Here is a 27183-nt window from a genome sequence, read left to right on the forward strand (position 1 = left end):
GGCAGCCTGTTCCAATGCTTGGCAAACCTTTCGGTAAAGAAATTTTTCCTAATATCCAATCTAAGCCTCCACTGGCACAACTTGAGGCCATTTCCTCTTGTCCTATCATTTGTTACTTGGGAGAGTACTCAAGGCATTTCAGAAGTAATTCTTATGCTGCTTTCTCATTCAATCCTGTGGTATGATTAGGCTCTTAAATGTCACCAGTACTATTTCATCCACTGTTTGTTTTACTAACAAATCTCTTTTAGTCAGTTGGAATGATCACATATCTCTGCGAGAAGAGGGTCCTACATAGCTGTTGTAGGAGACAGTTAAAAGCCTCTTATAACCAGGGAAAGAAAGTCTCTTGCTTCCTAAGCAACAATAACTGCATATTTGAGCTTGATTAAACACTGGCATGCAAAACCTATTTTATATCTTCTGAGCTACAGAAAAGACTCAATTTTAGTGTTTCTCTCAGTTGACGACTGAAATGTATCCAACAGTCAGAACCTGAAATTAAATTCAAGCCTTGGTGACTACTCTGGCCAGAGAACATCTATTCATGTTTTATCAGCCTATATCTTAGGACCCATACAAGTCTTGCTATGAGATGTATATTTTTACATACCTGCATAAGAGATTTCCTTGGTATTCTCCTAAGTTCAGTGAGAATTGTACATAATAGCTAATAATAGGTCTGTGAAGCCTGCATGTAGTAGTCATACTGCATGTAATACTTTTTATTTCTGCAATATATGCATATTTCATTGAGATTAGCATTGATATTACAAAAGGCTCTAGTTTTTCCCCTTCAAGAAAAACAATCAAATAATGAAAGATTTTCATTTCATGAACAATTTTGGAGGAACGCAGAAAGATAAAATCACAGATGCTTTCCATATATCACTTTTAGGACTCCATTGGTAAAATCTTAATCAGATTTATTTTATTGTCCATCCAAGATTAGAAAGGCATTTTTACACTTGAGTGAAAAAAATCCTACTCATTGACAATTTCTGATTATCTTGAATAGGAGGATATAAGGGGAGAGCTAAAGAACATATCATACTTCTAAAATGCCAAAACTACAAATTTTCCAGTTTTAAGAAATGGCTTTATTTCAGAAATAAAATTTCCTTTGGATTTTGTTTTTATTATTCTGTGAAGCTATCTGACTAGGTGAAGACAGACATAGATTTGAACACAGAATGCTGCTAGTAAGGGTGGGGGGGGGGCATTCTAAAATTGGACTATTGAGTTATAAGACCATACTTGGAGTCATCTAAAAACTTTGGAAACCCTTATGAATATGTGAATCATAGCATCATGAGTGTTTACATCAGAGTTATAAAAGTAGTAGATATCTAGAAACCTTTCAGAGACAGACAGTTTATCATCATAGAAAATCCTTAAAATAAGGCTGCCCAAGTAGGTAGAAGGCATGTTTTCACAAAATAGTTAATGCATGCATATGGTTTTTTTTTAATTGAAAGCTATTCATTTAAGAAGCTCATAATTCATTTGTATTAGTCACAGAACTATGGATAGACCTTCTGAATCCCAGAATAGGCACTCTTCACATTGAAGTGTGGTAGCTATGCTGGTCAGGAATAGAGTATAACAGTTACTTGGGATGGATTGACAACTGCTAGCATAGCTTTTGGTATAAGAACTAGATGCAGATATCTTTTGTTATCTTTTGGATAACTCTTCTCTTCCATAAAAGAGCTATGTTTGTCTTGGAAATAACAGTTAAGCAACAATTTTGTATAATTTACATATAAAGAGCTAATAAATTAGTATAAACATAGCTACTATTTGCTGGCACTACTTGCATGGCTATCTTGGAGCTAATATAATACTATTTCTTGATTGAGCCTTTATCCATTTCACTTTAATTTCACATTCCTTTAATGGGGAGAAGGGAAGCACTGCAAGGCCTTGAAACTATAAATTCATTTGTATCAATATGGACTAATAGGTGTGAATCACAATTTTAATGAGTAATAATGATAAAAAGATCACCCCAAGAGATTAAAATTTACTTCCAATTCAAGTGTCTTTTACCTCCTGCGTTAGAGGCATGGACCATCTTACCCTTTCCTGCCCCTTTGAAAGGAAGCAGGTTGTCTGGGGAGGCTATGCGTCTCCACTCTTGAAGGTTTTTAAGACACAACTGGATAAAACACCGAGCAACCTGGTCTGACCTTAGAGCTGGCCTTGCTTTGAGCAGGAGGTTAGATGAGAGATCTCCTGAGGACCAACCTGAAAGATTCTGTGAATCTATGGAAAACAACAGTCCATTTCAGAAAGCAATGCTTTAATCGGACTACTAAAACCTACTGCTTGTACCTGGCAATTATTTAAGTCAAAGATGCAAGATCTACAGCATATCCGCTTTATATACTACTGCCCTAAAATCTTACTTGCCAATGGATGACACAGGTATCTATCATGCTGACATTGGCTTCGAGCTGTTATCAGCAGGCAAATGTTATGGTGTTAGCTAATACCTCTCTTGGAAGTTCAGTAATTCAGCAAGCCTTGGAACAGAAAGGCAAATCAGAAACTTGTAGGACCTCTACAAAATTGGTTCCCTGATGATCAGGTACAAGAAGCAAACTCTGTTTGGTTTTGGAGGGCTGTGTTGCACCTGAAATAGGTTCTTTGTGTACTACTTCCATGTTTGTTTTAAAAACTGTCATGTATTATAGCTAGTGTATTCAAACATAAGGGACTAAAACTGGCCTCTAAATTAGCTTATAATTCAAATTTTGAGCATCTGATAGTTTTCATTTAGAAATCAAGCAACACACTAGCATGCCAAAATACGGACTTAAAAATCCAGGTTCAGCTTGACATCCACCATTGGAGCATTGCAGCATTTCATATAGTTTTAGTACAAAATAAAATATGGATGACCTTAGTTACAACAGTATCCCCATCCTGTAAAACATGCTCAGGTAGAATGAGGTTGAGATTTTACCACCATTGTTCCAGTGTTTGTTGGGTTTTTTTTCCTTCTAGATACTTTATGAAGGTCTGCCGAGAAAATGCAGGAGCATTTCTTGATCAATGTTCTTAACTATTTCAATCTGATTTTTAAACTTTGGTAGATCCAGTTTTACAGTGATTTTGCTTTTGTGAGCAAGGTCAATATGCATAACACCTAACATGAGTAAAATCTTTTCCTAAATGTTCTTAAAGAGGAATGTTTGAAGTAAGTCATTAATCCATAACTGGTTGTGTTACTTTTAAATCTGCAATGTTATCTTATGTTTTCACTTATGATCGATCTTACAAAAAAGAAAGCATAGCAGGAGTGTTTTAAAAAAGCTACAAAGTTCTTTATGCAATTGGCTATTCCATCTGGGGGGTAAAACTAGGGTAACCAGCGAGACAGCACTCTGGGAATACAAAACCAGGAGAAACGATGGAAAGAGTTGCAGTTATGGTTCTAAAAGGAAGGTGTAGCCTCTGTCATCCTAGGCGTTTAATCCAGGCACTGTGTCTGTGGTAAAGGGAAGAAAAACTCCTCTCCAGAAGCTAGGAAAACAACTGGCATATGATGGGCTTCTGGTAATTCTGGCAAATGTCGGCTGTGCTCCTGTGGGATGTGATTGATGCCATGCAGCCCTGCACTGCTCTGCATTTAGACAGGATCTGTGTTCATTCTGAATCCTCTTGTTTCTCAGATACTACATTGTGCGGGCTTTTAAGTACTTTCTGCATTTACATAAATTAATCATTTATGTTCTGAAATGATGCTGTTTCCCCAAGAAAAAAAAAATCTACCTGTTTACCTAAGACTCTGTTTAGTAAATGAACAGCAGGATAGTACTGCAAGGGAAAAGTTGAACGTGATGGCTTGATGTTGTTGCTTCAGCTGCTTCCAGCCTGTCCTTTCTGTGGGGTTGTGCAACTTAAGCTTATGACACAAAAAGAAACTCATGCTTATTTTTCTATGTTAATACAAATAAATGGTGAATGTCAAAGCAAACAGTCCAGTGGTTGAACTAGAATTCCACAACTAAAGAATGAGCAAAACTGGATGAGAGTGACTTATAGAGCAATATACTCAGCTGATTTATTTATGTTACCATTATTCAGGTTTCACTATGATTCCTGGCTTAAATAAGATAAGCAAAATGTAATACTGATCTTATATGATTATAAATATGTACATGTTGTTTACTTTAGCGCTTAAAAGCACCTCTTACTCATAAGGAAATTCACCATAGGACAAGATATCCCAATTTTCTTGCTATATTTTTTTTTTCAAATACAACTTTTGTCTCATTTTAGTTTCAACCGGCATTCTTCCACCTCCGTCAGCTACCAGTCAAAGAAGAGGTATAAAAATGTTTTGTGCAGCTACTCTACCTTAGAAGCACTTAACAAACCAGTTTATTGCTGCTAGTAGGCATCTAGTGAAGTGTTAACATAAAAATGATCTGCTTAGAAATATTTACTCTTTCTTTTTCTGACAACTAATAGTTTTCAGAGCCAGTATTTAATTCGCTGCTTGTCACATGCCATTGGCTGCTACAGATCAGTTCAGTAAGGGTGCTTTCACTGCTTTTCGAGATGCCATTGCTTCCTGTTCCATTAAAGCATCTTTGTTCCTTAGGACATCTTTTTATTCTTTCTTTCTTACTTTCTTTCTTTTAATCACATGCTATTTCCTTTTCTTCAGCAGAAATTCTGATAAATCTTTTAACTTCACTAAAACCCTTAATGATGTAGTGTAACACTTTCTTTCTCTTTGACAAGCCTTTTTATCTTCCTTACTGTATTTAATATGCATTTGTGAAAGAGTTCAGTAGTTAACTTCTTTTTTTAATTTTGCTGTGATTTTGGTACTATGAATACATTTTTTCGTGTGTGTTGGTTTTGGTTTTTTTCAACTTCATTCCTCTGAACATACAAGGAAATCTAGTGGCATGGTTTTACCATGCTATTAACTTTGGGAAACATTTGAATTTTGAATAACCATTTTTCTTCATGACAGTCTAAGTGTCACTAATCTGGCTCAGAACTTCTTTATATATTTTGTGCATTAAGAGAGCTTCAAATGAGTCTTTCTACCAATGGAACTGCACATCTGGGAGTAGACTTTCCTGAGTGTATGCCATTTTCAGATTAAGGCTGTCTGACACATGATTTAAACTCTTTTAATCCACATTGTAAATATTGATCACTGATCCTGTAAAGGTAAGTATTTTTTACTGGTTTTCTGTCTAGTAGTAGATTTTAAAACAAGGAAAAGTCTTTTGATAGTCTGTGTTTAGCTAAAGGCATTTTGAAAGCTGTATGTGAAGCCAGTGTTCCTGAAGCGTACATCTTCCTGTCTGTGCTACGGTAGGAGCAATGATCCTCTGCCCCGTGGCCCCGAGTACAGTGCGTTATGCACTACAGATGAGGAGGTATCAACAGGAAATAGATGGTAAGAATGGAAAGTAAAAAGTCTTGCTGTGCTTAGAACAGCTTTGGCGGTTACAAAACCACAGCACAGTTAACAGAATTTACAGTGAATACAGAGTCCTGTTCACTCGTGGTATAGTGGACCCAAATCCAGGCCTAAGCCCCGGGCTAGGTACAGAAATAATTAGCTGTAGTCATTGTAGCAATAGCTATGTTTCTAGGGCTAACTAAATAGACAAAATAAATTAGCCTGAGGCAGTAATGCTATGCAAACTAGATCTATAGTATAAGCACTGTCAGAGTAGCAAAAAGCTATGTTGTGGGGATAGGTTTATTTTGTTCAAAATTAAAAATTAAAAGTTTACATTTGTCAGAATGTTTTTTACCTGTACTGGAAGGAATTTGTTGAGTTTGCCATATGTAAAGTTCTCTCCAGATGGCATCTATTTCCACTGTCAAAGTACAAGTCGGGATGGACCAATGGCCTGGCAAAGCTGCACGCTTCTTTTCTTATGCTGACAAATGTTTTCCTATAGACAAAGCCACTATGGAAATAACTCTTAAACTATCACCACAAATGGATAGGGATCTGGTTCACACAGGCAGGGAAACTGAAAGGAAAAAGAAAGTAAAACTGTGCTTTCAGGGTGAGTAGGAGTGATGTTCAATAGTGAATGGTTTTTATTACTGCACACATCTTGGTATTTGTTGCTTCCTTTCCTTGTACTTCTTTATTCTCTCTTGCTTGCTTTGTTTGTAATGCTCTTTTAGGGGTCTATGAAGCAAAATCACTACAGCTAGAATCATCCTAAATTACAGGCAAATAGAAGAGGCATATATTTCAATGTGTTACTGTAATCAAACTCAGAATCACCATCTGAGCCATAAAATAGAGAAAAGCTATTTCTTGTTGATGTTTGGAATCCTGAGCAAATGTTTTTAATTTAGGAATGCAGAAATTGCATCATAATATTGCATATCACGTGCTTTTCGGTTAGCTGAATCTGAACATTAGAAAAATGAATGTAAATTGTGGTTTCAGTCTAAATAGGGAAAAGAGTTAGTTGCAGAAACGTTTTCTAAAGGTCACTACAGTCTTTTTGAGAAGAGTACAATGCTTATAAACAGTAGTTAGTATTTGTAGTAGTAGTAGTAATTGTGCTGAGCCAGTATCTTTTTAAGTCAACAAGATGTCCCTCATTGATTTATCTTAGACAAGAACAGGCCTGTTTGTTGGTTTGTAGAGGGACAGAAAACCCAAACTTTGTATGCATGTTCCTGAAGTTTGATCCCTCATTAAACTGAGAGTTCCTTTAATAAATTTGTCATTTTCCTTCAGTAAGCTATTTTTTGTGACAAGAGCAACTTGGCATTACTCAAAAATCCTTATTTGGCTAATTTTTCTTTCCAAATAATTGTCCAAGCCTTTCTTAGCAATGATAAAGACTAATGAACCTCACAGTATTCTCTCTGTAGCTCTCAAGGACAGTTCTCCTTGGAATGCTTTGGAAGCTGCCAGATCTGTTATTTCATAATCAGTAACTTTTGCTGTTTATAAAGTTGCTTATACCTTCATTTTGCTTTTAGAAACACAAGCCAGTCATATACACCAATGCCAGTTTCTGGAAGCTACGGTGAAAGTCCTGCTGCTTCTGCTACTTCAAAACTGAGAGTTGTTACTACTGCCAGCATAAAGCCCTCTGTCTACCAGCCAGGTAAGGTGACTTCAAAGTACTGAAAGGATTCAGAACAGAAATGCACCTGCACATTTCTTTTAGAAAAAGAAAATGCAAAGAATGCATATTTTGCAACAGGACATACACCTATCAGGAAAGATTTATATACATGGAACCAAATGCTGCTATTTGCTAGTTTTGCTTCAGATTATCTGAAGATCAAGGTTTATATTGTATTTGTATTCTGCTTTGGAGTGAAAATGTGGAACAAATGGGGGAAGAAGAATAAAAGCAAGTGAAAAGTCTGTAATAAAAAATGCATAGCCTGATTTTTCAAAAGAAATACATTGGGAAAATAACCCAGTGCACCCAATTAGGAGCCCAGTGACACTTCAGAATTGATAAAATAGCTTAAGAATGCACAACTCAGGAGGGAGATAAAATAAGTGAAGGTAGCTTGAGTAGGATATATTTACAAAATAGATAAGGCCATATATTGAACTTCTCAAACTCAGGCTTATATTTGAAATAAAGAATAACCTATTAAAGTACTTATAATACTATGCTTCCATTTCCCACAGATCCAGTTATTGAAGGAATATATTTGATTATTCATTCATGTGGAAAATATGCTCCTTGATGTTATTTAAATTCCCTTTGTATTAATGTGTTACAAATGGAGTGAACTTCTAAAACTACTGTTGACCAAAATGTGAACCTTCAAAATGAAGAAATTAAATGAGGCAGCAATATAAGTCTAAATGCAGTTCTGTTTCAAATTAAGCTTGTTTTGATCTTAGCAAGAGAATTAAAAAGTTGATTTATATCTTGACAGTCAAGTAAATATGAAAAGGCCAAGAATTCTAACAGTCTTAAACTCTGTCTTCTGTAATGCTGTATCTCTGGATCTACTGAAATGAAACCAATGCAGACATTTTACTTAAACATAAAGCAGACAGACAGATGGGTTGATTGATCTTTATATTTGAGATATAAAGGTGGAAAAAGCCAGTTCAGAACTATCATGAGCTATTTAAGGGTCTCAAAGTAAATAAAGGTTTTGGCTTCTCCTCATTTGCTTTTGGTTAAGTGTGTCAGCATATACCATGTTCTCACTGAAGGCAAATGTTACTATTTTTGTCTTGCAAAAGAGGGAAAGATGAAGACAGAGGATTTATTTCCATAATGCAGAACAGAGCAAACTGTGGCAAGTCAACATATCTCCTAGATGCACTGATTGATACTAAGCCCCATGCTCATTTGGGGGAAGTATAAACTCCAGTTCTCGATATACAAACCTGCCACAGAAATAAATCTGTAACTATACCCAATTAGTAGCTGTATCTGTTAAAGAAAAAGGTGGCTGTTGAATTAGACTCCGAATAAGAGGCAATGCTTTTTTCTCCTGTGATGGGCATCTTCTTTGCAATTCCTTATATTGCTGGTTTTGAGCCCCATTGCCTCCCAATAAAGGCTTAAAATACACAGTATGGAAACTCTGTTCTGTGTCACTATGTGTACAACAAACTTAACTTCAACTGTATATATTGTCTGCCTGTGTGTGGAAAATTCTTATTTTGCAGGCACTGCAAGGATATAATGTACTCTAGAGGACAGGAGAAAATTCAGAATAATATCTAATGTGATATATTATAAAGACAAAATTCAAATAGCATTAAAGTTGACAGAGGAAGAAACAGTAAGTCCCCCTGTATTGTTTAGGAGTTTGAAATATCCAATAAAGGATTCTAAAATACCTTTTTAATTGAACCCCAAAGTGACTCAGGTACAAAATTGATTATAGACAGAGATTTTATTGAAGATGTTTGGGTTTTGTTTTGGTAACTTTTTAGAGTTTTATCTATTTGATGTAGTAGCACTCCATACTGTTTTTGGAACATGAGCTGACCCTAGAGACAGTTGCAGTTGCAGTCCTGAGCAAACGGGAAATTTGTCACTTGCGAAGAAATGGAGGAAACAGCATTTCCTGTCACAGATGGGAAAGATCAATAGTACTTCAAAACAAGATAGTTATAAAACTTCCTTACCCAACTTTGTCAATGCCTATAAATTCTGTCCTGCAGTGTAAAATGCAGCCTCAATCTGAGAGGACCAGCTGTTCTCAAATTAAGACACAGGAGATCACAAGATACATCTTTTTCTTCCAGTCCAAGTGCAACCTCAGGCATATGCAGTAACTGCACTCTCACTTTAGCAAAGAATTTCTTAGACTTCTTTTTTTGTAAATCCATTGTGTGAAAAGGCAGAAATAGTGGAGACTACTATAATGATTTGCAATGTAGAATTTAGAAGAGGAATGTCTTTATGCTAGCCATCAGTGTTAATGGGAATGAGATAACTTGCTCCCCTTAAAAATGTGGGCCAGCAACTTCCAGATCAAAACATCCACCAACAGCCTCATATATGCAATGTCTAGAAACCTGAGGGTTTACAAGACTATTTAAATCTGTCTCAGACTGAAAAAAACCAATGGGGCTAAATCTTGTTTACACTGAAACCAATCTCAAAATGAAACTGCATTGTTAAGTATCTGGCTCAGATGGGAGTAAGTCTAACTTAAAGTTAGTAAGTCTAACTTTAAAGTAAAGGAAGATGCTACTTTGACTAACATAACTCTAGTGGGAATCTTCTGCTGCTAAAAATCATTGTTTTCTTCCCATAGGAGAAGCTGTGAACTCTGAAATCGTTTCCCTTCCCTGTCCCATAAATTTCACAATGTTTGTAAACGGAGCATAGACTTATTTTCTGAATAAGGTCCACTAGATGGCAGAAAATACTTGTGTATTCCTTTCTTCTAGGCTTTCCCAGTCTAGAATAGTGATTTCATATATTCCAAGCAACTCAAACGCCAGTTTTATCCTACGAAGTAATATGATACCTAGAAGTAAGAAAGCAGATCTTTCCTCTTAAATCGTTAGGTCCAAACAGGACTGCTCATGTATGTAAAAGTGCTCAAGTGTAAAGGCCTGATCCATTCTTCTAGAAATTGGTAGAAAATTCCCACAGATTTCAATGAACTTTTCACTGACTCCTAAGCACCTGCAATACTAAAACAGCAGGTTATGTATCATCTTTCATTTTAAATTCTTCTGAATATAATAGTGTCTTTTTATAAAGGACTTGTTGCATTATCTGCCTTGTCTGTAATCTACTATGTACTGGAACAGTATATAGGAAAATTTGGGGCTTCAAGGATGCAGCCACTAAGTGTAGAACAAGCCAAATCAGTTGAGGTTATGAATTACATTTGTTACTGGAAAATTATTGTTAAGAATAACAATGACATGTTCTACTAACAAAGGGGGGAAAAAAAAAAGGGAAATTGTTTTCACAGTGCAAGCTAGTATGTAAGACTAACTCATTCAAGACTATATGAATCTTTACTAAATGAATCTTTGGTAACACGCCTTTTTTTCTGGAGGGAAAATATCTATTGACCATAAATGAAGAGCTGATGGGTAGAATTCCAAATTCCCCAGAAGCAAGGAACTGGCTTGCTCCTATGGCTGTTAAGAGAGACCTCTTCTCCTGCTATTCTCTGAGGATAACAATAGTCCCATTCTTCGTCTCCTACTCTAAAAGAGTCTGAGGGCTGAGAAACAACGTGATAGAGGCTGGGTTAGTGAATTATTTAAAGTACTCATTTTTTAACAGTTAGGGGTCAGCTCATACAATACTGGTATTTTGAGAATCTACTCTCTGATATACAGAATCTTAGTACTTTTTACTAGCAAACAGCACCTTTTATATGCTGCATGTATGTTGGAAGACTTTGAAAGACATAAACAAGCAAGGTGAATTTGTATGGCAGTAGCTACTAAGACAAGAGTGTTGTTCATATAAGCTTAGGGATATAGCTATAAGATAATAATTCCCTCTTAATAAAAATAGCTAAAATCTGAAACCTTCCTAATACATTGCAATAACACTATTTTAAATCAATAGTAAGTCCAACCTGCTCACGCAGTGGGGGGTGAGGGGGTGGGAGGGGGGTGGAAATATGTTGTAATAAATTCAGCCTGTAAAATTAAATGCTAATGGCTGAAAAGAACTCAGACCAGTTGCGAGCACCCAACATTTGTCATTTGGCAATAATTCCCCTGGTATCTTCTCTCAGGAACTGGAAAAAAATTTCTGTTGCTGCTTCATTTTACTGCGGCAAGTAGAAAAGATAGACAGAGTAAAAAGAAATAAAAGGTAGAGAGAATGAAAGACAAAGACCCTTCCCCAGTGTTTATCCTTCAAAGGAGTCTAGATTAATCTGAACTGAGAGAAATCATATACTATCTACACTGGTTGGAATAAACAAACTGGAAAAATAGAACACAAACATTGTGAAATTAAGGAAGAAAAAGTGAAAAACTAACAGATTGTAAGCTGAATTTACTAAGGACAATCATAGAAAAAGACATCCTAAAAATGGTACCTGGACTGCATTTGTTCTTCACTTCTGGAAGTCTGTAACAGAGTATCTTGACCATTTTGTTAGGCCCTCTGTGGGATACACTGCTGTACTTTGCATGAACAGGAATTAGCTCTTGGGGGAGGGAGAATCCTTTCACAAAACTGAGTGACTAGAAGTCGCCTTATTTAATTACAGAGCCTCATAGGTGGGAGCCTTTTGAACTCGCCAATTAGAGATGAAATATTGCCTTCTAATTTTGTCTAGCTTAATACCGTAATACATAAATAGCAACAGCCTCAGGATTTAAAGAGATTGCATATAAACTCTCTGTTCTGAAATCTTTAAACACTGTTTACCATTCCCCAGTAAAAAAAAAAAAAAAAAAAAAAAAAAAAAAAAAAGCCTCAAGCTAAGGTGGGATACAGCTTTATGAAGCAGAAATGTTGTTGATGCTGTAGCATATGAAAGTTTTATCAAGAAGATGCATTAGATTCAACTCTGAAATCAAGAAAATCAGAGATCACTAGGGTGATCACAGTGGATTGATATATATGCAATTTAAGCACCTGCAATTGCCAGCAATCAGTGTATGTTATTCTATGTGGCAGGGTGTGGTCTAAGGGAAGAATGTTATGTAGAACATAATCTTCACTTAATTATCCAGAAAGATCCATGTTACATTCAGACCCTCTTCTTGGTTGAAATACCTTTCTACCTGCAAGCCTCTTAAAACTGTAAATGTCACTGGGATCTACTACACAGAGTGTTTGCCTAGATGGCAGAACTCACTTCTCTTCCCAAATCTGTGCTCTCTCATTTGGGCAAAACTCTCCAAGCTTCTGTTCCTCCTCACACAAACCAACAATCACTCACTTTGTTTTCCTTGCAAAGGAAAAACTGCTTTTAGTGCTCCTGTACTTGGCAAAGTGAGGCAGTTTCTTGGGCAGTGACTTCAGTCCTACACAATGCAAGATCTGATGTTTTGAAAAGAGCAGGGCAATGGGAAAACTTGCTGGTATGTGCATGCTCAAGCTTCTGCTTATTTTTATGTGATAAAGCTCCACCCAAGATTAGAGGCTGGTGCACACAGACACAGAGGCAGTCTGCACTGAAGATCTTATGTGATAGTCAAAGGGTGAAAGAAAGAAAGTATAGTATTTCTGTTTTATACATGGGAACTGAGGCACAGAGCTACTACGCTTTGCTCGAAGTTATACAGGAAGTCTGTGGCAGAGCCAAGAACTGAACTGAGATCAGACATAACCGCAAGCCTGGCCTTCCTCTAAGTGCTGTTGGCTTTGTCTTGCTGGTCATGTGAGCTGAACTGGCTCCCTCAATATCGCTTCCAGTGCTCTCTATCCCTGTGTTCCCTGTGTGAGCCTGTTTTTCTTCAGAAACCTAGAAGTAAAACCTCCAAATTACAGATAAAGTGACATCTGTGGAAAACGCTGAATTTTAGTGAATATAATGGAATCAAAATTTAAGCATAACTTATTGAAATTATGGGGAAATCCATCTAAAACTTTGTTACACCATCTGGCCTTTCTATTTTTAACCTGTCTTAAACGGGTTATATGGCAGTCTTTGAAATTATCATAGAATTGTCATATCCATTCCCACTAGAAAATGAAGAGATGCCCTTGAAAATGGTCTCCATAAAATCTGTAAAAGCCAGCAGGCAATGACTTCTGTAATGCATGTGGACTAGAAGTCAGTGATTGTGCTGATATCCTTGGCTTCAGTCCAGAATTAATGAGCAATAATGGGACAGACCATAATTGTCATCTGAAGCTTTTATTTTTTATGTGTGTCATGGAGTACCCTTTAGTAAGTGTTGCTGTTTTGCCATCAAGAAAAGACTTTAAAATACTTTTTGGTTTCTTTTGGAATACTTAAAACAGCACCAGCACCAGTTCATTCCTACACCCCTGCCAATGCTGAGCCTGCAAGTCGCCCTCCCTGGGTAACAGATGAAGCCTTTTCCCAGAAATTTGCACCTGGAAAAACCACCACCACTGTCACAAAGCACATCCTACCAAGGGGTGCTCCAGTACCACCTCCTGCCTCAACTTCGGCTTACCCATCTCCAGTTTCAACTTCTTCCCAGGCTCCTGCAAGAGCTCGGGGAACAGTTCAAAGGGCTGAGCGTTTTCCAGCCAGCAGCCGAACGCCTCTCTGTGGGCACTGTAACAGCATAATTCGGTAAGGTCATGAGGTTTTGAAGAGGGATGAAGCAGAAAAAAATTATCAGAGACTGGTTATTGTACATTAATATATAGTACCAGAGCCTAAGACTCAGTTAAATTACCCAGCAGAGATGTCTGTTGTCTGCTTCATTAATTTAACATTTCCAGAGCTCATTTTGCTATTGTGTGGTTCCCTTTTTATCACTGCAAAGTTATACATGCTAATTGTTTGTTTCTTGGATGCTGTGACAAATCACTGTTTGTTTTTTAAACAAGTTTCTGGTCCTAAGGTACCCTTGAAGGAGGTACATACAACTTCATTGGCGGGGGGGGGGGAGGGGGGGGGGGGCGGGGAGGGGGGAGATTATGGAGAGAAAAGGAACGAGACATCATTTTGGAACAGCAGCCAAATGTAATTGTTGCTTTTGTGTCTGGAGAAAGATAATGCCTACACTCTATTACCAGTGATTCATAGCATGCCTCTCCCTTCTCCTCTCCCAATTCATTCTACTGGACCAGTGCCCATTGTTACCCTGTGGACTGCTAACCAACTTTAAGTAATCCATGTTTAATGACAGTCTCCTCCGCTAAAAGGAGCTAGTTTGGTGATGTGGAACTGCTGATTATTGCCCTTCATATATTCTGAGATGGAAAGACTCCAGTAATAATCACTATATCTAATTACAATCAAGAGTAAATCACCAAAATTAATTTAATGTGTCTTCCATACAACAGCAAGTTGTCATCTGATAGTCCGATGTTTCTAGAACATGCTGCATGCAGCGCTCTCCCAGATGAAAAGACTTTAGGAGCTACTGTGAGGTGTCTGTGTGTAGGTTTGAAAATTCACCTGCTTTTTATGCTTTCAAATAGTAGCATTATCTTCTGTTTTACAACCCTTGGCCTTTTCCTGTTGTTTTTGCAACTGTTTACAAAGACCACTTACAGCTACACAGACATGAAAACAGTTGATGATTTTTCCAACAATTGTCTGTAAATCCGATGCATATGACTAAACAGTAATGAAATACTTTAACCAATTGGCAAAGTGTTTGAGTAATGATCTTGAAAAAGACCATTTCTGTTCAGGCTTCTGGATCTTATTTTAATATGCACCTTCATGATTCAAGTAGAACACTTGTTATACATATATGCAGTGTCTAACAAAGTGTGTTTGTAACGAAGGGTCATTCAATCTTTTTGCAATACAAATAAGATAATTGCAATTGTTTACAGGGGTCCCTTCCTGGTAGCCATGGGTCGCTCTTGGCACCCAGAAGAATTCAATTGTGCTTACTGCAAGACATCCTTGGCTGATATGTGCTTTGTGGAAGAGCAGAACAGTGTGTACTGTGAGCGCTGTTATGAACAGTTCTTTGCACCAACCTGTGCCAGATGCCACACTAAGATTATGGGGGTAAGAGAACAAGCTTAACCCTTTCTCCAACTGCGTGGTTCACTGAAATAGTGAAATAGTTTAGACTGTAAGCAATGAATGTAGATAGTTAATTATTTCCCCCTTTTTAATAATAATTTCCCAGCCTCTTGATTATTCAGAATGAGAAACATATTATTTTATAATAATTTTTATCTATCTGAAATCTTGGATATTTCTATACCTTATTCAACTCGTAGACAGAATATGTACTTTCTGGATAGTTCTTTGCTATCCAATACACAGTATGTTACTTTTATCTATCTTTTCCTTATATTTATAGTAAAAGACTTGAACTGGGGGTTTTTTCTTATACAGGACTTAGTCTAAATTTCAATGGAGAAGTCAGTGATCTCAGGAAGAGACCCATCGTTCTTGCTGCACCTCACTGGTAGCTAGCAACACAGCTGCCAAGAGGAAATCTGCTGACTTCTTATAGTTAAGAAAATACAGAATAAATAAAGATCTGAATTCCAGAAAGCCAAAAATAGATGTCACTTTTGTCTTAATGTACTCATGCTTTGGTACAAGTAAATTTGCTCTACATATACCTTAGATGGTGATGAGTTTGGAATACCATAAGATAATTTTAGCAGCATATTTATGCATGCAGTTATAGTGAATATATGACATTCTCTTAAATGAGGAAGCAAGGACTACCACACTGTTTTTTTCACTGCTTAGCTGTCACCTTTTGACATCTCTCTAAATGTTGGCATTGACAGACTAGATCTTTTTCTCTGCAATTGCCAATTAGGGATGGCAGTATCAGACATCTATGGTGAAACTCTGGCTCCAACCAAGTCTTGTTGGCTACTGCAGCAGTAGGAGTAATTTTACAGCAGAGTACTGACTTAACTTACCTAATTAATGCTGCTACAGATCAGTTCCCCATTATGGATTTTCATCAGGAAAATAGCAAAGATGCCAGCTGCCTCTATTTATATTAATAAGATTTCTCAATCTGTTTTTTGCTTCTTAACTCAGTGAGGTTCATAAATGGATCCAAACCTATTTATCAGTGATAGCTGTTTTGCAAACAGTAACAGAAGTTAATGAATCTCAAATGGTGGTTCTCTAATGAGATATATGGCAAACATAAATTAGACTATTTTGTCTGTTCACTGGATTGAAAGCATGGAAGAGGACTTCAATCCCTTTTGTCATAGTCAATAGAGATTCAAAATAATCTTTAAAAGAGAATCAGAGTCTATGTATATAATTGGAAGTAATATAAAATAGGATCTAGATTCTCAACTGGTGTAAATCAATGCTGTTTCACTGAATTTAACAAACTTAATTTACACCAGTTAAGCAGCTGGCCCTTTGAAATCTGGACTGTTTGACAGAGATACACTGTCAAACATCGTCTTGGGCACAAATAAGATTGACAAATTAGCAGGTAACCATGCATCAGAGCTCAGTACAGCAGCTTTTGAACTTGGAGGACTTCTATATGACAAGATAAGAATGAAGCAGTAATAGAGATGGCTTCATACTGGATAGAAGAAAGAAGCTGATAAAATCTGGATACTCAGTTCAAGAGAACATCAGTTGCATAGAGTTTGTTTGTGATGAACACATGGCCTAGGAACAGACATGCAGACTCATTTTCCCTAATCACATAAGTTAAAAATCTAAGAAACTTTTTCTTTTTAAAATTTTTTTAGATTTTCACAGTAGTTTGTGAAGCATTCTTGTGAGAAGCTTAAAGAAATTGGTACATAATCTAAGTTGTTTTGAAACATCAGACTTAAATCACTTATCACCTGCATGCATTTCTTGGTCTTAGAGAGAAAATTACTCTTTAAAATTTATTTAACAAATCACACTCTTGCATTGAAGAGTTCATACTAGTTGTGTCAAAACAAAGGAGAAAATAATCAGAATCTTTGTGCAGAATCTCTTCTGCAACAGCAACTGGGCATGTTGATACAAACAGCTGCCTGAACTATGTTGTTTCATTTTGGCAAATACATTGTTCTAGAAAGTCTGCAGTCCTATTTCCTCTTGGTCTCCAAATGAGCCCAGTTTCTGTCATACTTCTTTCTTTTGAGGAGGGGAATTGGCTGATACAGAAGGGAAAGATTTAGAGCATCTCTGCCTTGTGTTTGTTTTCCAGTAGGTAGTTGCAGGGCATGCTATTCTGCTGGAGGTTTTTGTTTGTTTGTTTGTTTGTTTGTTTTACAGGAAGTGATGCATGCCCTAAGACAGACTTGGCACACAAGTTGCTTTGTCTGTGCTGCTTGTAAGAAGCCATTTGGGAATAGCCTCTTTCACATGGAGGATGGGGAACCTTACTGTGAGAAAGGTATGGCAAACTGGACAGTTCTGCTCAGTAATCATGTGCTTCATGTTGTTTGGAAGCAATGTAAGAATAAAGCAGCTGATGAACAAAATAAAATCAGTAACCCATCCAGCACAGATTTCATTTGCATGTTTCACATATACAAGTGTTCCCTCTCTGTGTTTCTCTCCACTTCATATGATAGACTGGCAGAGCACTGGTCTTTTGCCTCTATGTCCCAGAATGCCTTACCTCACTTCTCTCCCTTAGATATTTACCTTCCATTTCTCTCCCTATGCTTTTTTCCCTGTCCCCCTATGTTTCCTGGTAGATTCTGCTCACTAGAAATCTACAAGTTATGGGGTGAAAAATTATTCTTTTAGGGTTCTGGTAGCGCTTCTATACTATATGTGTGGGTTGCTGCCCACATTCTCTCTAATAAGTTGCTTGAATCTCTGATACTGCTACCTCACCCTAAAACTGATCAACCAACATGTATGAAAAGACAGCTCTGCTCAGATATGCAACACGCAGTAGTCCAGATTTTGTTTTCTGAGTGCTGCAACAAATGAACTGCTTCTTGCCAAATAAGAGAGGAAAAGGACACATTTTCCCAAACTATGGAAAGGGTAATATGGTTTAATGAATGGTGCTTGCCATTCAAATGAGTTGTCTGACATGGTCAGGAAGCAGGTTAAGGTTTAAGTGGTATTCTCTCTGTAAGCCCTGCCTTGTCTGTTTAATGACCTTCTGGCATACTTCTCTCTGGACATTCCTTCCTTATGGTTGCGCAGATCAAATTTTACAAATCAGAGTAACCATTAGTGAAGAATGAAAACCATACAGCATGACGGACTTGGCACCTACCCTTCAAAATCAGAGGTTCTGCCATAACCTCTAATGACTCTCACAAATTCCATATACCTTTAGAATTTCTGTTAATCTTTTTCAATGTCAAGTCTTTCCAAATCGCACTTGATATTCAAAGTAAAGACGTATTAACCAGCCAGTATGGGGTTTCCATAATATTCTCTCTTAATGCGGAGAGAACATAAATCCAGTCATGGAAACTTAAACTATGCTTCTATACCACCCTTAAGGTAACACTCACTGGGCATTACATTGTGTTTTGTATGACCATATTTGTCCTAATGAATAGCTTCCACATACATTAAAGCTAATTTAATACTGATGTGAGAAACATAACTTGAAATTTCATGAATTTTTTGTTTGTTTTCTATGTTTGTGATGACAACTGTCATGCTGACATCGGGGTTTGCACTGAGTTTGCATTTAAATAAAGAAAAGAAGCAAATTTCAGTGTCTTTCAGTGAATGTAGTAGGAAACTGAGCAAAAACAATCCAAAAATTCATCCTCTGGAAAATTTCTATTTGTCTTTGATTTAATGCAATTACATTAAGAGTTTGTTCTAAGTTTGTTTTTTGGTTTTATTTTAGATTATATTGCTTTGTTCAGCACAAAATGCCATGGCTGTGATTTTCCTGTTGAAGCTGGAGATAAATTCATTGAAGCTCTCGGACACACTTGGCATGATACCTGCTTCATTTGTGCTGTAGGTTCTATACCAAATACTATCTCATTTCTTTATACTCATAAATTGTGAAGTTACACCTGAAGACCTGAAAGCAGGAATGATTAACATATGCCTAAGGATGCAGAGGCATTGAATTTAATTTTTCACTTGCTGATGGAGAAGGATGCGAGTCATTTCTCTTCTCCTCCATAAACTTTTACTAGAATTATTAAATTTCACCATCACAAGTGCTTTCTATTAAAACATCCAGTTTTAGAGAGTATGTACAGTAATACATACCACTATTGCTGTTATTCTTTCCAATGTTTACCAAATAAAGATAAAGCAGGATTTAAAATAAATTAACACCATACTGAACAATATAGCCATAATCTTACTTACAAAGCAGTGCAGTTTGTATTTCCATGCAGAATATTTGTTGAAACTTGCAAAAAGGAGTCCGTTTAGAGAGAATGAATAGTAATTACCATAGAAGTTGGTCAAACTCATCAATCTGTGGTGTCCGTACAGCTATATAGTGTGACCATATTCCCACACTCTGCACACGAAGTAGTAAAATCCATATGATAAACAGTACTTTTCATATGGTTCTAATACAGCTGTGCTGCTCTACAACATATTATTCCTAAGGGAATAATATCTAGAACCTCTAATTAGCTAAAAATAGTATGTTGGCCACACCAAAAAAGACAGTGACAATTTCTAATGTTTGTTGAACTCTAAAATTTAGGTTGAAGAGTAGAAAGTATATAGATGTTTATAAATATCTAAAGCTAAACTAGCTACTGGTCTTTCAAGGGTACATGGAAGTGAGTGACACAAAAGTGTCCTGTGAAGATTGAAGTCTTTTTGAAATTCTAACATAGAAAGGAATACTAAGACAGTCAATTTCCTTCACAAACTATCGCTTATAAAAGATACTTTCTCTGAATATTTTGTGTTCTTTTTTGCTTGTTCATTTAACTGCATTCTTATGTATTTATTTAAATTAGCAACCCAATTTTCTATGGAGGTGATAGTTTTGTTAATGCAGTTCTCACAGCATTTTTTGTAGGAGCTAACTTTATTTCTTTCAGTAGGTTAGGTCAAATGCAAATAAACACATGACTTTTAATTTCTAATATGCTGTCCTCATATCCTTTCATGTGATTTTCCTTCCACTTGCAGTAGCACATCACTGACGTTATCACTCACTGGTCTTAAGCCTGCCATAAGCATTAGGGACAACATTTATTCTTATTCCTAGATTCTGATGTGTTGACTTCCTTAAGTGGTTCTAGTCAACTCTGACCTTGCAAGTGGTGTTGCACTACCCTGTATAGATACCTGCACAATTCCAGGGCAGTTTAAGCTGATCTAAACCTGGGCTGCCCTGCCTCGGCCATGCATTCTCACATGCTTTGTTATGTCAACACTGGCACTTATGCAGCCAGGCAGAGAACTCTATGGGTTGAAGAATAACCTGGTAAGAATAAGTTATTAGTTTTCAATGATACCAGCTGTCTGAATAACTCACTCCTTGGTCGCATAAGCACCTGTACCAAGACAAAGTAATAATAGGAATGAGTATCTAATGGTACCATGGAAGGATGGTACCCCTGGGACCATGGCACCTAACCAGAGCTTTTGTAAAATCATATGTTAAAGGATCAGAATCTATGTCTTAAAGTCTGAGCTAGCTGCATGTACTTGAGTGTGCCACTATCCTTTGATGGTCTACACAAGCACTGCTGGGACATGCAGAAGTTGCCTAGGGAATTGTGTACCCAGACTTCATTTTAATGGAAACTAATGAACTTAGTGGGTAGTGGTAGCAGGAAAGTACAGAGAGGAGACCTGATGCAAACCAGAGCCTAAGCTTGACATGGAGTAGGAAAACTACCAAGACATGCACTTTGATCCAGGAAATCAAATGCACTTCTGCCAAAGACATGTGTGGGCAGAAGAGAAATACAGTTGAAATTGATAATCATGTCTTTCTCTCTCTCTCTCTCTTTTTTAAAAAATGATTCCTGATTGTATTTATTATTAATTCTAGGTATGCCATGTGAATTTGGAAGGTCAGCCATTCTACTCCAAGAAGGATAAGCCACTGTGCAAGAAGCATGCCCATGCCATCAATGTTTAAAAGAAGAGCTGGTAGTCAGTAATGCTGGGGAAAAACAGATGACTAACTGGGCAATCATAAAGTTGATAACCATGGCTAGCATTTCACTTGGTAAAAGCTAGGAAGTTGATACTTCTGAATTTTAACTTTAACCTCTTTTGTAAATGCAGAACTTGCTTTTGCAAGGTTCATACAAAAACCTACTGGATGAACAGTAAAAACAAATGAACTAGTCCATTATTAGAGTAACAGTTGCGGGAAATATTGAAATTAACTAAAAACTGTAATATAAAAAGTAATGCGCAAATACCATTTCAAATGAACTACCCACAGCAGTTTTACTGCTTAGACCACACACTAGTGTTTAAGAACAACTGGAAAAGTCCTTTTTGTAATAAGTCATTTTCTTTCATAACAAGAATGAGTAAGTGCCACATGTACAATAATCCGTAGAACCAAAGGCCATAGGTTTCAAAGGGAAATAAATAGATTAGGGTTTCCTCTATGAAAAGTGAGTGCTATTCCATTATGTTGTGGTGCTACCTCACAGCATCAAATATTTTAGATTCTTTCCAAATAAGAAGTCTGCCTTGAATCCATATGTAGCTGGGAAACCTAGCAGACAATCCGTAACTTAGTTTGAAAATAAAATGGAAACAGTATAACACCTTCCATAACCCAGTAAGATGGAGAAAAGCATGTTGGGTCAACTTTGCTAGTGCACTTGGTTTATACATGCACAGTAGATGAGTTCACTTTCAAATTGTAATGGAAAAGGACAACTGGCTTTCTCCAAATTGTTCTTAAATCGAACAGAATGGAGCTGGCTAGAAAGGCCAGCTTTTAATCCGAAGCCAGTTTTCCTTTCCTCCTGTGGAAAAAAATACTCAAAGTTGCCTTGGTTTCTAATTCCCATTGATATCAGCGGGAGGTAAGAATCTACATCTAGACCTTCACGTTGATGAACACAGAAGACACGCATGCAATCTAGCACAGCTAGAAGTGGGAGATAGCTTGCAAAAGTTCCCTACTCTGTGCCACATAGTTAGGAAAAGAGCATCTTTTTTTTTTTCTATAGTAAATAAACATTGATTAAAAATTCATAAGGCAGCATAACACCACAGGCACATACTCTTTATTACTTTTGTTTGTTTAAGTGCAACACATCCTGAATTATAGTAGTATTTGCCATTGTAAAACAGTAGATAGGCTCCAACAATTAGGCTAACCATACAGTCATCTTTTCTAATATTTTAAGAATGACTTTCATGTTGTTCAAACAGTTATTTATAAAACTTTTTTCTTTTTCAAAAGAGCAATACTTGTAGTACTGATAATACTTTTGAATTTTTAATTTTAAATATCAGTTACTTTTGTATTGGAGACAGGAGTTCTGTCTGATTGATAAAATAAGTTAAAATGGAATGTCTGATCACTATTCAAGTTTTACTAATTTTTTAAAGTGAGAATTATGATGTGCGTGTTGACAGCTTGCAGTACTGACAGTTTTGAATTAGTATTTCTGAGGCTGAGGATGCATTCTGTGGGCCACATTCTGGTGCCATCTGCACCCTATTTTACGTTGTGTTTTGAGTAACAAGAAATTACATAGCATTGTCTGCCTTTTCCCTCCTATGGGTAATGCCCATTTTAAGAAAATTGGTGTGTCTTTTCAGGGATGAAAAACTATCCAAGCTTGGGGTATGAATGAAAAAAACATTGGTGTTCTAATATGAGAGTTAAGTTAGCTGCAGGCAGTCCGCATCTTGGACAAAAATAACAACCTGAACTGCCTGTGGCAGTTTTGACATGTATGACCTGTATTTATTGAGTAGGTATCTTAGTTCTCACTGATCTTAGCAGTGGTCTGATCTGAATGCTACAGGGTCAGATTTTTGTATGCATGAATTATTCTAAAACACTAGTACATCATATGCAAAGCCTTTTTTTTCTATAGCAAACAAATTTTCTGTTTTCAGTTGGTGCTGGGCTGGTGTGAATATGGTTCCATTGATTACAAAATCCAAAGATCTGGCTCATAATATTCTCTAGAAGAATAAATTGTAATCATGGAAGTTAAGTATTTTTTCATTCATATGACTTCATTAAATGCCTTTTCATAACAGTGAGACAATTCTAGATTTCCTTTTAATTTTTTAATGTCATTCAGCAAAATGGTGTTTATTATTCTCTGTTATTTAAGAGAATTAATATCAGCATATTATATACTAAGACTGCATTGAAGATATTCTTTAGGCAGATTTCTGTGTTACCCACTGACTGGGACTAGTCTCTTACTGTCAACATCAGAACAGGGAGTCAGACTCCTTGGGAGGACACAAAATGCTAGGGCTTGTGATGCCTCAGGAGAATTTCATGAGGTCTTTCACCTCTAATCTGCATGTGCGTACATGTGTGTGTACATCTCTCTCTCTCTCTCCACCTTCCCCCTCGATGTCCCTAAAAGCTCCCTTTTCACGGGCAGTGTGAAGAATAAAGCATTTTAGTAGATGGCCAGAGATGGAGGGCTGCAGCTTAGGCAGGCATATGGTCTGCGAGGAGGTGGTGGTAGGCAGCGCGACTGTGGCTGTCTCTTCTTCATGTTCACAGGGGAGCCCAGATTGCTGGCTGAAGTGGCCCAGGCCAGCCTGCGAGTTGCTGGGGTGGACAGGGCTGTGGGACACTGGGGTCTCAGTGTGCACAGGGGAAGGGATGCTTGGATCAGAGAAGGGAGAGCACCTGCGGCAGCCAGCCAGCTCTGGGGGGGCCTCTGGTTGAGTGTGAAAAGGTGAGGCATTGAGGAGACGGGAAGCCCTTACTGAAGCTGGGGTTGGAGGAGGGGGAATAGCTGGGTAAGTCTAGTTTCACTAAGCTGACATGTTAGATAGTTGGGGTGGGGCGGAGGGGGTAAGGGGGGATGAACCAGGATGACTCACTACAGTCAGGGAAAGGGCTTGAAGCAAGAAATTAGGATACAAGTAGCTCACCATAGTCCAGAGAGATAGTATAGATATGTATAGAAGGGGTGAGCAAGGGGTAAACAGGATCCAATCTAGTAAATTTGAAGTCGGTACTGCAGGAAGGTGAATGCAATGTATGTAAGCACAGCTGAGCTAGCTTGCGGAGTTGCAACAGTGAAAACACAGCAGCACAAACTTCAGTGGAGGCTGTACTAGCTTGAGAGAGTCCTGAAAATTTCCTTTTCAGTGGGAGCCGTACTAACTTGAGAGAGTCCTGAAAATTTCCTTGGGCAGATAACCTGCACTGTAACACATGCCCTGACTCCGGCTGGTGTCTGAGCAAGTGAGATTAAAGCTAGTTTACGTATCACTATATGAGGTACAGTGATATCTCTGAATGAAGAACAGAGATACCCTGAGGATTATCATGTAATAAATTTCCTGTTTTGACTTGTGCTGCTTCATAATGTGGTCCAAAAATAGGGAATCCACTTACCCACCCTTGATATCTATATTAAGATATAATTTTTGCACATATCTGAACCAGAAATTTGTGAAGAATAATGTAGTATTTTAACTTTCACAGGGGTAGAATCCCACATAACTGCTGATACTCTTCTGCCACACATCACCTTTGTGATATGGAGGGGGAAAAGATGCACAGATATATATATATATATATATATATATATATAAAAAGGTCAGAATAGGGCCTTTCAACTATCACTGAACATAAACGCTGTACAAAAATATGCAAGATGAATAATGTGTACTTGTTTATGTTTTATGTCTTGTAATAGATGCCTGGGACAAGTCCTAAGTTCTTCTAAATATTTGTTTTCATTCTAATTAATGTGGGTTTTACAGAATAAAACAAAGATACTGTACCTCAGAATGACCAAATTAAAAGACCAGTCTTTTTTCTAATTAAAAAGTGTTCAATAACTTTTCAGTCAAAGGTTTCAAAAATTATCTTAATGCTTTTTCTCTTTTTCTGTTCTTTTTGCAGAACAGGGTAAATTTAATGTTTCCAAAGAAGACTGCTTTCATTATCTAGAAAAAAACCCACTCTTAGGACTTTTTTGTTAGAAGTTAGTTTCTACTATATTGGATTTACACATTACACATTTCTAAAATCAATTCAGAACAAGGAAAATATTTTACTTTGGTCCTTCAGTGGTCAGTACTTTGGGTGAAATGCTTTGTTAAAGATTATTTGTATTTATGTTTAATAATGTGAATGTCCACAGCACTGAACACACTCATCAGTGTCTAATGCTGGGCATGCTAATGTTTATTTGCAATACTTGTCTCCTGGTAGTAGATATTAATTTGTTTAGTATTTATAAACAGCAGAATTTGAAACTGAGTGATTTCTTGCCTGCAGTGATCATATTAGAAGTCTAGGTTTTATCATATATTGACAGGTTGACTTGAGGCCACAAGTGCCCTTGCTTTTTTCCTAAGTTCTTAGCTATTTCAGAAACAGAATGTAGCGTGGTTTATGAGGTGTGAGTAACTACCTTGCATGGATTATCTGTGCCAACATGAATAAAACAGTATAGTAATAAAAGCAATGTGCAAATACAGTTAAAGCTTTATGATTTGGGCATATTTATTAACATGACATCTAAACAGCTGACAGCTTTCAGCCATGTAATACTGATAAGAAAGCATACACAAACTTGTACTCTCTACTTCAGACCTGAAAATAAAAATTAAAAGCATTGGTTTCAACTTTATTGTATATCAATCTTGAAAGTTTTATTAACCAAATAATGCTGTTTTAAACAAACAAATGTTAGCAAGCTTAAAAGCTGTAGTGTACTAAGAGTACATGTTGTAACTTAGCAAGACTTGTATAGTCACAGACCTTATTGTGTCAACAAGTACTGTTTATAGTAACTTTATAAGGAATGGGTAAATTCTGTCTTAGGTTACATCGATGCTTCTGAGAACAAAGTTTACGTAAGTTCAGGCGGTGTTCCTCCATTTCTTAGCAGAAGTGACTTTAAATAATATACAAAATGTTTTAAACGTCCTCATTGAGCTCTAGTGCCAAGAAATACTTCCAAATGAAAGGTATCTTCATATAACAATGTGGTTTATAGAAGTAGCCATTTTGTGCATTCCTAATGTGCACCCCTCAGGAATGCAGGAATTTTAAAGATACACCTAATTATATTAAACCTAATTAAGAAGTTAGATGATAAATGGACAGACTTGGCTTTAGATGGCGTTACAAAGTACAGCATCAGGAATCACAACTTTGTGCACTTTGATTTTATTTACAGCCCGAATTTCTGTTTACAATGTGCATAAGGAAAAAACACACTTCAAAAGAATGAACAGGACATATGCAATTTTCTGTCAGTTCAAAATTGCTGTTTTTCAGATTGTCTGTTCTGACCTTTAACCTTTGCACAAGACAGTAGTTCCTAAACTGTGCACTGTGATTGCTGGAGAGTTCAGCTGTTGGAAGGGGAAGCAATAAAGGCACAAGCATAGCACTGTGCCAGCTAACAGGGTGCAAAAAGTGAACAGAGCAAAGTTCATTAGAAAAGGGCATGGTGTAAGATACCTTGACAAGTGTTGCATTAAGAGATTCTTAATAGAAGAGAGGCTATGATTTGCTCTGAAGAAAATGGTGATTTCAAAACTATAGGCTTTAGTATTGTTCGGTTCCCCGCCCCCCCCCCCAATCATGAATCTCAAATTCAGCCAGTTTCTGTTGATTAAGAAACTAAGGAATGTGTGAATAAGATTGCTGAAACCATTATTGAATACACAATGAAATGCTTTGTTCTCCCAGCCAAATCAGAGAATTATGGATGAGATTCAGATTATATTCAGGCATAAATTCTCTGCTGTATGCCTATAAAACATGCCCTTGGATAGCTGTTAAAAATACAGTTCCTCCTCCTCCTCTTAGGAAGATTACATCAAAAGAAAACAGTAACAAATGTGTGTTGTACTAATAAGGACTGTCAGACTGAGTCACAAAACTTTTCTGTGTAGTAAGGACAAGCAGAATGAATTTTTTTTGAACGACGCTAAACTTTTGAACAAAACATGTTTTTTCCTTTAAAAGTTTCCAGATTTAAACTGTTAGGGAATAATAAATCAGTATGCATAAAGTAT

At 37.0% G+C, this 27183-nt stretch overlaps 1 protein-coding gene across 11 annotated transcripts in view; it reads left to right on the forward strand.

Moving 5' to 3' along the window:
- Nucleotides 1–25784, forward strand: part of LDB3 (LIM domain binding 3) — a 129801-nt gene extending 104017 nt beyond the window's left edge. For 8 of the 11 annotated variants that reach the window (XM_049810101.1, XM_049810104.1, XM_049810106.1 and 5 more), the window contains 7 exons: nucleotides 4291–4338; nucleotides 6997–7124; nucleotides 13413–13713; nucleotides 14934–15114; nucleotides 17323–17443; nucleotides 18878–18993; nucleotides 21014–25784. In XM_049810101.1, the coding sequence (XP_049666058.1) occupies nucleotides 4291–4338; nucleotides 6997–7124; nucleotides 13413–13713; nucleotides 14934–15114; nucleotides 17323–17443; nucleotides 18878–18993; nucleotides 21014–21103 (985 nt within the window). In that variant the 3' untranslated portion in view covers nucleotides 21104–25784. The remainder of the gene's footprint in view (nucleotides 1–4290; nucleotides 4339–6996; nucleotides 7125–13412; nucleotides 13714–14933; nucleotides 15115–17322; nucleotides 17444–18877; nucleotides 18994–21013) is intronic. The other 3 variants (XM_049810105.1, XM_049810111.1, XM_049810112.1) reach the window with 1 other exon arrangement.
- The last annotated feature ends 1399 nt before the right edge of the window (nucleotides 25785–27183 follow it).

The sequence above is a fragment of the Accipiter gentilis genome, chromosome 9 (assembly GCF_929443795.1).
Source record: "Accipiter gentilis chromosome 9, bAccGen1.1, whole genome shotgun sequence".
Classification (NCBI taxonomy): domain Eukaryota; kingdom Metazoa; phylum Chordata; class Aves; order Accipitriformes; family Accipitridae; genus Astur; species Astur gentilis.